The sequence below is a fragment of the Nyctereutes procyonoides genome, unplaced genomic scaffold, assembly GCF_905146905.1.
Source record: "Nyctereutes procyonoides isolate TBG_1078 unplaced genomic scaffold, NYPRO_anot_genome, whole genome shotgun sequence".
NCBI lineage: Eukaryota > Metazoa > Chordata > Mammalia > Carnivora > Canidae > Nyctereutes > Nyctereutes procyonoides.
This window is the reverse complement of record NW_026575047.1, coordinates 7,000,210-7,012,855: the sequence shown is the minus strand read 5'-3', so window position 1 is coordinate 7,012,855 and position 12,646 is coordinate 7,000,210. Positions and strand designations below refer to the sequence as shown.

At 40.2% G+C, this 12,646-nt stretch overlaps 1 protein-coding gene across 1 annotated transcript in view; it reads right to left on the bottom strand.

Annotated features, from left to right (window-relative positions):
- Positions 1-280: 280 nt before the first annotated feature.
- Positions 281-12,646, bottom strand: part of ANAPC4 (anaphase promoting complex subunit 4) — a 33,853-nt gene continuing 21,487 nt past the window's right edge. The window contains 12 exon segments of the mRNA XM_055326800.1: positions 281-640; positions 1,324-1,447; positions 2,120-2,293; positions 3,138-3,212; positions 3,993-4,094; positions 4,195-4,233; positions 4,312-4,373; positions 4,945-5,042; positions 8,859-8,952; positions 10,834-10,890; positions 11,236-11,292; positions 12,511-12,557. Coding sequence (XP_055182775.1) covers positions 413-640; positions 1,324-1,447; positions 2,120-2,293; positions 3,138-3,212; positions 3,993-4,094; positions 4,195-4,233; positions 4,312-4,373; positions 4,945-5,042; positions 8,859-8,952; positions 10,834-10,890; positions 11,236-11,292; positions 12,511-12,557 — 1,157 coding nt within the window. The 3' untranslated portion in view covers positions 281-412.

Sequence of the window (12,646 nt, the reverse complement as noted above, 5' to 3'; positions counted from 1 at the left end):
AGAAAGGGGAAGATGGAAAAATAGGAATAAATGTTATCTACACGTTTAAAATACTAAATGCATCAAAACCTCCCATGATGAATGACTGTTTAAATGTAATTTCTTCCGGAGACAGGGATGATTCCTGACACCTATCTTTTAACAGAAAAGACTGAAATATTCTTCACATTCGATTTATGTTTTCTTTAAACATGAGTTGTGCACACAGTATTAAAAAGAAATCTTAGCAAAAAGAAAGTCTATCATAGTGACTATACTACCGAGAGAAGACGAAGAGGACTAAGGAAAAACTAAAACGTATGGTTTATTTCCTTGTGATACAAAGAAAATGAAAAGTGGTCCAAAAAACCTCAGTCCATCTCCCATGTCCTCCCTGACGTGATGAGAACATACAAAATAATGGCAAGTGAGATCAGGAGTCTAGTTCAGGGTCAAGTTTTTCCACTTTGATGACGATCTCTGGAGCTAAGGCAGCAGCACCAGCTTGTTGATTCTCCGCCTCCGACTCAGACAACACTTCTTCCTTTATTTTCACAGGTTTATTACCGGCTTCCTCCTCTTCGTCTGAAGATTCATCGAGCTCCCATTCATCATCTATGTCCATTTCAAATACTCTCACATGACGGAGATTTGAGCTCAACTGGAGAAAAGGTCAAGCATAGAATTTTTAAATTAATAGCTTAACTAACACATAATATACAAGAAGTCGGAAGTCTGAAGAATGGTTTTTGATGATAGTTATTTTCCCATGGATTCACAACAAAATCACCTCACTGAGCCTCATTTGCTGCAAAAGGATCTCCATATACCACAGCGACAATTTCATGATCATTGAAATCTAGGGGCGCTTGGCTCAGTCACAAGAGTGTGCAAATCTTAATCTCAGGGTCATGAGTTTGAGCCCTACGCTGGGTGTAGAGATCACTTTAAATAAACAAATAATATCTGGAATTGTATGACTCATTAAGCTTTCTCAGAATGAGAAAGCTACACAGCCAAGACTACAACATGTTCATAATCAATAAAAGCAATACACCACAGGGACGCCTGCGTGGATCAGTGGTTAAGCATCTGCCTTCAGCTCAGGGCGTGATCCCAGGTCCGGAGATCAAGTCCTGCATCAGGCTCCCTGTGAGGAGCCCGCTCTCCCTCTGTCTGTGTCTCTGCCCCTCTCTCTGTGTCTCTCATGAATAAGTAAATAAAATCTTAAGAAAAAAAAGAGCAGTACATCAAGAAATGTTCACACTTCCTGAAAGGACCTGATAGATCCAAAGTCACGTCCTCCTGTTATTCTTGGTCAGCAAACAATCTGTAAATACTTACCACACAGGACACTTTGCGAAAACCATTCCCAGCAACATATTGTGCTTTCATACTTTCCAATAGTCGCCAATGTTTCTCAAAATGCATGGTACGTGTGGGAATAGCACTGCACTGTTCATCTAGCCTGGGGAAGGGAAAAACCAACCCCAGAATGAAAAAGCGATCTCCCTGGTTTATGAAGGGTTGTATCACTGTCCACCATGGGTTCGACTTCTACTAATATTCCCATTTCCAGTGTAATTCTCAGCCACTGTGTAAAAAGCTTCGACCCTGTATCCTAGGAAAATATTGCAATTCCAAATAGCCAGAATGGCATCTTACTGAGGTGTCTGATTCCTTTTCAAGGAAAACAGACCTATTTTTAAATTAGAGAAGAGACCCACTCACTTAAATCTAAGAAAACCAAAGTCGTTTCTGGAATTGGCTGTGTCCCCTCCATATGGCTACTGAGATTCTAATTCTGAAAGGAAACCACTGAGAGCAGTTCTACTATTAACTGGGGTTAACTGCTACCCTTGAAAATACAACAGAAGTCCCATTCGCCATTCCAAATAATTCTCCGCTTGATTTCACCAAGTACTTCTTGATTTTTTTAATAAAGCAAAAGGGCAGAAGAGCTGTTGAAGCCAGTATTTTTTTAAAGAAAAAAATGGTACTTCTGCTCAGCTGACTTTACTGCCATCCCTCGTAAACATGGTCTAGCATGCCTAAGGAATTAGAATTAGAATGTACGAGACGCATTAAAAACCACCTAACTGTTGTGTCCCAAAGACGCTCTTATGAATGAGTGAGTCACCTTGTGGAGTAAGCCCCAGTGAACTGATATTCTGCAGCAACCTCGCTGTCATACACCGAAGACAACGGCAGCTGGACCAGGAGTCTATCTCTTCCTTCGCGCCCCACGGTGTCTTTAAGAACCACGGTTACAGTTTCATCATCATAAAACTGTGCGTCTAAGCAGCTGTAGGTGCTGGAAGTGAAGTACTTTCTGTTACATCACAAGTGATCGGGACTACTGAGAAAACACTCTGGTACCACGCAAAAAAACTGATGAAACAAAACCCACGTGACATTCTGTACAATTACACTTAAAATATATCCTTGGTTTGCACTAAAATCAGTTACCGACAATAGTGATTATTCACTAACGGAACTAGGCTCTAAAAATACGTCATCAAGGAAAAGGAAAAATCCGTGAGGGTGAGGTTGATTCACGGTTCCGGAACACTCCTGACACCAAGTCAGGCCTTAAGCCTATGGAAATTCCATGAATGGCCCCTTGATATACAGGCTAAACAAGCAGGCTCACTTGACTGAAAAGTAAGATTTACAGATGAAGAGTCACAACAACTTCAGAGATATTATCATAAAAAACTGCTTTTACGTAAGGAAAAGTGAGAGAAGGACTGGCCTGTGATTAGCGTCCATTCCACAGCCTCAGGGACGACTTTGGTACTTTTAGCCCTTTATTCCTAAGAACATCCCACAGCAGTGAGAATGATGCCACCTCACATGATCGTTGGCCCACATGCCCCCTGGAACCACCTTGCTTTTTTAACAGACAGGGGAGCTCAGGAGTATCAATCACAGGAAACCACAGCTATATAAATTCCTGTAAGGCAGGACGGTTCTATTTGACCAGTAAGTCAAAGTATAACCTACATAAGTGATCCTGTCCCGAGCTGCAAGTTACAATGGCCTCCTAAGCGTAACGTCACTGTCCCAGAGTCTAACCACATTTCTATAATTAAACATACACACCCATCATATTATGCACATGTACACAATCTCATCAAACGAGATCCAAGATTTACCTTCTTCTCACTTTTTCTGTTGTGGCATATGTGAAGCTCCCAAATTTAATAGCAATTAGTCCGTTAGTTACAGATCTTGAAAAAAGAAGGGGGGAAGAAAGAGACTGTGTGAGACAACCTGGATAGCCAATCATCTAAATGCCTGAAAGAACACGAGCCAGTGTTAGTATGTTCACCCACACAGCACGTCCCCGACCAAAATACGTCCTGCTCACTCTGCAGCACTGACAACTCATTTAAACACCCAGATAGACAACCCGACATCAGAATTACAACTTGGCTTAAAATCTTAGTCACTACAGTAGCTAGAAACCTTACAGAATTAAGGACGATTGGAACAACCAAATTATTTCTCTTTGGCCCCATCTTGGGTGTCAAAACATTTCCTTCAAATTCAGATTAAAATACTATCAGTATTTCTGTACATGATCTTATATTTTAGAACTTTTATTTCAGGTTTTCAAAGAAGTCTCTATAGGCAGGCCTCTCGTTTAATGAAAGGCATACTCAGCCTGAGGCAAAAATCCTTTCGATAAGGAACCCAAACCACAGTTCTGAAATGCTCCAAGTTCATGAGATACCATCCTGAGGGTTCCATTGTCATATTTTTTTTAACCCTAAAGAAATCCTGCATGTCACAGCTACACTTGTACAAAAAATCATCTAGCATCAGAGGGGTCATTCAGCTTCTTGATTTGGCGTTATCATCCTAATGATGTGAAAACACCCTAAGAGCAAGTCTAAGTCAGTCGTAAGGCAGCTTCATTGAACCCCAAAACATTGGGGAAGGAAGCTGTAGGTTTTATTATTAAAAATCATACAATCTCCTTCTCTAATTCAAACTTTAATACTTACTGGGAAATATCAGTATGTCTCCTTAAGATGCACATTTTATAAAGTGAATCTTCCAGAATAGTAAAAAGAAGATAATGTAGATTTGAGGTTTTATTATTCCACCTAAGGGAAAAAAATGTAATGTCAAAACCTGATTTTTAGCTATCACTGCAGAGAACAAGACTGTATTGCTCACATGAGATGGGGAGAAACACATACTTACAGAAAAGGAAATTTGAACAATCTGCGTGTGCAGTCCTGACTAGAACAAAAGAAAAAAAAAGGTTAAGAAAAATTAAACTGGCTGCTGAATTTTACCACCCAAAAAGTAAACAAGTACCTTCTAGCATCCCTATATAATGGAATACAGATTGCTTGATTCATCGATTTTCCAATTACGTCCTAAATAAAACATTAAAAATATAATGAAAGTATTTACATACACACAGATACTCTACCTGTCAGAAAGTACCTGACCATCACTGTTCAAATCTAGTAAAAAGCCATCTAGATCACCAAGCTTTCACACAAGAGACTTCAGTGACAGTCGTAACAGCAAGGAAAAGAGAAGAAATTGTGAGCTGAAAAGGACACTGGGGAGAAGCGTGCATGCCAGACTAAGAACCCCCATCCCATCCCCAGTCTCAAGGCACCGACTTTCCTTCCTGAGAATGAGACACAACAGCTCTGTAACCAAGACCCTTTGTAAAAAGTCTGTTCTGGGAACACATAAAACAATAAGGTTGCCAACACTTTCGATAGCCTTGTTATTTGTTTACTTTTTAATTTATGTAAGAAACTAACAATAAGAGAGGAAATGCTAGGGTGAACCAAATGAACCTGGTGATTTTGTTAGCCAAAAGCTGGATCCCGGCATTTTCATATGGCTCACCTTAGTGACTATGATCGTGAGTCACATGTTATAGATACCCTCCCTCCTACACAAAGACATGCATTTGTTTTTCAAACTTACTGCCGGTTTTTGCAAGCACAGATCAATAATGTTCTCCATCCGCCTTTTCACAAAATGCAATGATTTTCGAGGATAATACGGAAACAGCAAAGGACTTTCTGGTTTCAAGCAAAAAGAGAAACAGAAACAAAACCACGAAGCTATAGTAAACCAAATGATTAGGAGAAAATAATCTCTTGTCAGAGCCAGTCCGCACAGCTTCTGTGGCCGTGGAGAGCCCCCTGGCCGCTTCACTATCCCTTTGCACGACCTCATGACAAGGACTGTGGCCTTCCGCCTCTCTTCCATCATCCCCTGCTGCCAGCCCACTAAAACCCACCACGCTTACTACAAGCCGAGTCCCGCAGCTTGGTACTCTAGTCTATTTTCCCCACCAAACTCTAACGGTGTGCTTCCGCTGGGTGTAAGAAGGGATGATTTGGGAACCACAAGACACAGGGTAAAACAGAGTTCTTTCTTCTCTACTCTTTGCCACAATGGGGTGACAAAAGCAGTCCAGTATTGTTTTGGGAGAGGTTAATAATAAAAACAGAAACAGGAGGCAAAAACTAAAGCTGTGTTTTTTTTTTTTTACTTTTCAAAAGGCTACCCTACCAGTAGAAAGTGATAAATAATTGTTCGCTGAGAGCGACTATGCTAGATTCCTTTATATGTTATTTCTATTGCTCACAACAGCTGTACGAAGTAAACATCGCACGCTCTAATTTATAGATTAAAAAAATGAGGTTTACCCAGGAGGTTTGGCAAATGCCCAGCGTGAAAATGACAAAACAATCTATACCCGTGAATCCAACCCTCAGACTCCCAAAGCCCACCTCTTCTACTGAGCTCTGTAGGCTTCCTTGACTCAAGGCATCTCATGGCACAGCTATGCTGGACAAAATGAGTTTTAATCACGTTAACATTTTAACCTCCCCACAGGTGACAGATGCTGTGGGAGCAGAGAAAGATATTTTTGGTCTTTGTCCCTGGCTCCCGGCACAGAACTTCAAAAATCCTCAGAATTTCCGGACTGATAAGGGTGACAGGAACATCTTTCGTTGTAATGAGGTAAGTCTGGGTAGATCCCTAGATGGCTTCAGGATGAGAAGTGGTCACCAGAAAGGACTAAGTCCCGATGAGAAGCCTGGACTTTTCGGCCCTTGTACCCCAATTTCCAGGGAGGGGAGAGGAGCTATAGTTGAGTCCAATCACCGATAGTCAATGGTTTCCTCAATCAATTGGCATAATGAAAACCCCACAAAGAAGCCCTGACGAGCGGGTTTCAGAGCGTCCAGGCCGTGGGAGGGTGGCAGGCCCAGGGAAGGCATGGAAGCTCTGAGCCCATCCAAACCCTGCCCTAAGCATCTCTTCCACTTGGCTGTTCTGACTTGTCTCTCTATAATAAAGCAGGAAACCTAAATGAAGTGTTGGTTTTGTAAGCCATTTTAGCAAATTATCAACCTGCAAAGAGGGGGTGGCCGTGGGGACAGAAGTGTGGGCCACCCAGGGACTTGATACTTGGGACTGAAGTCTGACACGCGGGCAGTCTTGGGGACCGAGCCAGGGAAACTGTGGGCTTTAGCACACACTAACCTGTGGTAGTTACCATCACGACTGAATTGCAGGACACCCAGTGGGTGTCAGAATTGTTGTCGGGAGTGTCAGTATCACACGCTAGCATGCTGACTGCTCGGGAGCTGAGCGTCAGGCATTAAGTGCTTTATCTACATTTATTTCATCGTCACAACCGCTTTTCTGCTCTACAACTGCCTCGCACTGTGGCTGAGGGCAGATTGCCTCACATCTCTGAACCCCAGTTTTCTCATCAGTAAAATGAGCAGATTCCAAACCCTGCTGCCCAGAGCACCGACTTTTACCCATCATGCAACGCTGGCTCTCCTTCACTTATCCTGAGAAAGTACAAAATACTTAGCATGTGATTTTTGCAAAGTGCTAGACAGAAGTTTCATGAAGGTTTTCTTAATAGTTCCATAATGATGGGGGGTCTAGGTGGTGCAATCGGCTGGGAGTCCAACTCTTGGTATGGCTCAGGGTCATGGCACGGAGCCCTGTGTCGGGCTCAGTGCAGTCATCTTGGGATTCTCTCCCTCTGCCCCTTCCCAGTGCACCTGTGCACACATACTCTCTCTAATAAATAAATCTTAAAACGTTCATAATGAGAGCCCATATTTCTCCACACTAAGAAACTAGAGAATTAATGAGTTTCTCCCCGTTCACATAAAACCTCAAGGATTTAAGATATGGAGTTAATAATATGAAGTGTTATCTTGGTTAAACAGGACCCCCATAGGGGCGCCTGGGTGGCTCAGTAGGATACGTGTCTGCCTTTGGCTCAGGTCATGATCCCAGGGTCCCGGGATCAAGCCCTGTGTCTGGCTCCCTGCTCAGTAGGAAGTCTGCTTCTCGCCTCTCCTCCCGCCCCTCCCCTCCACTTGTACTCTCTCACTCTCAAATAGATAAATAAGTAAAGTCTTAAAAACAAACAAACATGGGGCCCGTAGCTAAGATTAGGCCTTCCTGTTCATCCACAGAAATGAGATGTGAAGAATAAAGGGGTAGGGTCTATTTTTAGCTCAATGAAGTTCTCAGGACCATTATCAGCTCACTCCCAGACAGGGTCCAGGTGCCACTGCTGCTGGCACATTGCTGTCAGCCCTCCTCAGGCTGCGGAGGCATCCTGAGGAAACACAGCTGTGGGCTGAGTCGGCTGTACCTTTATTCTCCCTCTACTCAATAACTAACTGACATCAATAGATCTCAAGCAATACAGAATGTCCTTCTCTGAAAAAGAATTTGGGGCAGGCCGGGTGGCTCAGTGGTCTAGCGCCGCCTTCGGCCCAGGGCATGATCCTGGAGCCCCAGGCTCCCTGCAGAGAAGCAGAGCCTGCTCCTCCCTCTGCCTATGTCCTACCTCTCTCTGTGTCTCTGTTTCTCATGAATAAATAAATACAACCTTTGGAAAAAAAAAAAAAAAAAGAAGAATTTGGACTTCTAGGGTTAGAACAAAAGAGGAATAAGCCAAGTTCTGGGCCTCAGAGAATTCTATCCTCCCCCATCTATCTTCAGTCATTCATTTATTCAGATAAACAGCAACCAGATAGAAGTAGCAGAGTTTACCAATGAGTCGAGTTAAAAACTCAGGCTTTGAGGTCAGCAGAACCCATGGGTCCATTATATACTAGCTTCTGTGATCTTGGGCCTTCTCTGAATTTCAACTTCCTTGTTAGAAAATATGGTAACAGGTGCCTACCCCCTGGGTTTCTCAGAGCATTCAGGGAGGAAATATGTGCATGGGGCCATTACCCTAGGGATCTAAGAAACTGATAGACTGTAATCAGAGCACTTTTTTTTTTTTTAAATCAGATCACTCTTTAAGAAAGCAAAGAAATATTGCTTGTATCTAAAATAGTGAAGCTCAGGCTTAGTGATTGCTATTTTGTGTTGCATCTCTAATAATTTTGGATCATTTTACTCTATCAACATTTCAAGATCCTAGAGAATGAGAGGCACAAGTAGTACACATGAAAAACTACAATCTCAGGAGAAGTGTTATGCATCACTAGGCTTTTAGGAGTTCACAAATTGGAACTGGCCAAAGACTTCTCTCACCAGCAGGCTCTATAATTTTCTTCCCAATATCCCACTTTTTATAGGGTACAAAACAGACAGTATGAGAATACCTGAGCATAAGCAATCTTCCTACATCACAGTTCATTTCAGAGTGTTTTCTACTGTAGTAATGTCATATACTATTTGTTATTTTGCTACTTCTCTAATCAAATGCAACAGAGCACAAATGATCTAAAGAACAGAGATAAATATCCAATAATTGTCCGGCAATACTCATAGCTAATATACTGCTCTCAAATCAAGTATAAACACAGCCAAAATCTACTGGGTTCATTAACTACCTTTAAGGTGGTTGCTATTTTGAAGAAAATCATACCACTGGTTTCCTTCTGTGTTAGGGGGTGACACAAGATCATCATCTTCATCTTTCAAGTACTAGAATTAATAGAGAATCAAAAATTTAAATGTCGTAAACCAAAGAAGAAGGCTTCAAAGACTTTATATTTAACACTATTCTATTTAAATGATTCTGTTTTACTGCCAAGGGCTCTGAAACTATATTGCTATTACTTCATGCAAAGTGACCAAAATTCACTAAATGCTGAGCCACTGAGCAAACTGCAAACCCCTGAAAGTCAGAATGGTACAGATGCAAAGACCACACACTGAGTTTAAATTTGGTGTTCCATGTTCACGAAGTACATTTTAATCTTGCGTGTGTGTATGCATGTGTTATAAATGAATTTTAAAAGTATCAACTACCAATCTACTCTAGGGCAAGAGTCCTCCGAGTATGGTCCACAGACCCCTAGGAGCTCCAAAGATGCTAGGATCCATGAGGTCAATACTATTTTGAGAATTTCAAAATGTGATTTGCCCTTTCAACTGTGTGGACCTTGGCACTGATGGTCAAAAGCACAAGTGGGGATAACTGCTGGGGCCAGGCGGCAAAGCCTCAGGCCATACTATGGGCAGCGTATTCCTGTTTGCAGCATACTGACAATTTCACTTCTTAGTTAATGGAGCTACTAAAATGATCAATTTTATTAAATCTCAATCCTGAAGTACAAATCTTCTAAATATTCTGTGTGACAGAACCGGAAGTATACACAAAGCACGTCTGCTGATACCTAAGTACGATGGCTACCCTGAGGAAAAACATTTAAGAAATTGTTTTAGTTGTGAGTTAAGCCAGGCCCTTTGTTGGTGTTAACGGAATTCCATTTTTATTTGAAAGAAGGACTGGCAGATAAGCTGTGATTATTCGTATGTGGGCATTTGGTAGACGTTTTCTTGAAAATAAAGCAAGCCTGTCACTTTAAGCAAAACAACTGACAGTATTTGTTGCCAACGATAAAATTTAAACATTCAAGCAAAAATTAAAATTTCTGAAAATCTGTATCTGCCACTGTGTGCTTGACAGCCATAGCACTTAAAGATTTTCTGATGATATTGGTAGGGATTTTCATAATATCAGATTTCTGGATACTGCATGAAGAAAGGTGTCAGCATTTGGAAGATCTGCATAACTCAGTAACCATAACTAGTATTTTCCAAATGATCAATACGTAATATTACAAAATCACGCAGGGGTAAAAGATCCATTCAAAGCCCAAGACAGATGAATGGATTTTAATGTATCAGAGTATGAAAAGTTCACTGATGTAATTTTAGATTCCACATTAAAGCCAATCTTTAAGACACTATCTCTTATCAAGACTTGGTATAATAAAAAAAACATCCACAATTACCTGAAAAAGCCATTACTATACTTCTCCCTTTCTAACACCCCTGTGAAGCCAGATTTTCTTTGCAGACATAAACCAAAAAAACCCATCACAACAGACTGAAAAAGCATCTATGAGAACCTGTTTTCTATTAGGCCAGACATCGAAGAGATTTGGAAAACTACAAAACAATGCCACTCTTCACTAAAATGTTTTGTAAAACAGTTATTTTTCATTAAAAATATTTATGCTAACATGTAATGTTTAAGTAGAATTATTGCTACTTTTAAATAATTTTGTATTTAATACCATAATTTTCAATGCCTACTAATATCTACCATTGATAAACATAACCCACATTAACAAAAACTCTCCGGGGTCTTCAATCATTATTAAGAGTTCTGAGACCAGAAGTATAAAAATGGTTTCTCTTTTTGGTCCTTTACTAAAAGTACAGAGTTGCTGTGTAAGCCGGCATTGTATTATTTTCTAGAAATTTTGGATAATAAAGACTAACACTGCTAAAGTTTTAACATTAGTTTTTAATAATTTCTAAAAACAGTAATAACTAAGTTCCAAAAGCCCATACCTGACCAACTTTTTCAACGTTAAAGTATTTTCCTTTTCGATTATAAAGGTCTGGAGCCTAGAAAGAATAAGCATAAGCATAGTTTAACTCTTAAGTCAACTCACAAAAGATAAAGAAAAAATTTTTAAACTTAATGAAAAGCTTAATTTTTTAAGGGAGTTGTTAGTAGCAGTTATCTTCTTTTTTTTTTTTTTTAGGGATTGTATAACACACATCCAAACAAAAGCTGAGTTTATAAAGCCTCTAAAGTAAGTATTTCCATTAATTAGTTCAATAGTTTAAAAAGCACAACTGCTAAAAATGTCAACTAAGTTGGATTAAATGTGATTACTTCTCACCATTACCCAGGTTTATTTCAATTCTTTTCAAAAAAACAGCATTACAGAAATACCAATTTCCTACCTCATTGAAATGTTCCGTAAGAAATTCAGCAACAAATGTGATATCTTTTTGAGTCATCTATCAAAACCAAAAAGGAACAAAAAGAAAAACAAATCAAGACAAAAGAAAGCTTCCCGATATAACCTACATTATGTAATAATAAATGTGACCTTTTTTACTATCTTCTAAAAGCCATGGTACAAGGAGGCAAAGTTCCTTCAAAGAAGTATCAATAGAAATCCAAAAGATTATGCAACTGTGAAAATATGAAATCTCAAGGCTCTGACAAGCATGTAATTAAACATTTTAAACCCATTTTCCAATCAGCTAATCCAACAGCTACAGAATTCCTGATGGTCTAAAGTTGGTTTATTATTTTAGGCCTTGTGGTAAGACTGTGTGTGCAGGGTCCTTGCTTTGGAAGAGGAGGCTGTATGTCCAGAGGAGTCTTGACCTGAGTGAAGACCTACAACTCAACAGTGATGCTTGCCTCGGGGTCGATGTCTGCTTCCTGCAATGACCCTGCCGCCACCCCACTCCAGTTCTTCAGGCCTCACAAAATTATACAAGGAGGTTACTCCTCTCCCCAACAATTAACACATTTTATTTCCCCAAACAAAAGTAACAGTGATATCAGAGAAACAGCTACTGTGAACCCTGTTTTGCCAGGCCAGTCATCCTAGCATAAAAGACCTGCTCCTTGTAAGAGTCTCAGAATGGCAATCCCTTATTCATGCAGTCCACTGAGGCTAATTTTAATGCTCTCCATTTTCTCAGGCCCCATATTATCTCATCTATCTGAATCAGAGTGCGGGCAGAGGTGAGGATGAGTGAGCCACAGAATTCAGGTGGGAATTTTGCCCTAGTCTGAAAGGCTTTATTTAAAGCAAATTCCACTGCCACTTGTCACAATCCTTACCGTCGGAGAAACTACTGTTTACCAGATACCAGCATTGGGACTAATATCTAAAGTACCAGATTTCCAAGGAAATAAAAGTGCATTCAAAACTTAAGGAAGTTATAAATATGGAACAGAAGTACCCTACATGATACAGAATACAAAATCTTCTATAAACATGAAAATTATAAAATTAGATAACCATGGTAAAGGTATTTTGCAAGATGAAAAGTAAGTAAAACAAATTTTTTAAAGAAAATATCAAAGGCTCACTAAGATGTATTTTAGCGTCTACAGCCTGACATCTTGGAAACTAGCAATGGTGTAAGAATACCAAGAGGAGCAGCAAAGCTGATCTCAGGCAGAGCAATATTCAGCACACTGGGAAACATTACTACCTTATTCAGCTCCGGAAGCACGTGGTCTTCCGTCATTCTCAACATTGCTGGAAATATAAATTAAAAAAACAATCTTTAAAGGAAAGCTACAGACGTTATTACAGATACATTTCAAAGACTAAATGTATTTCACTGC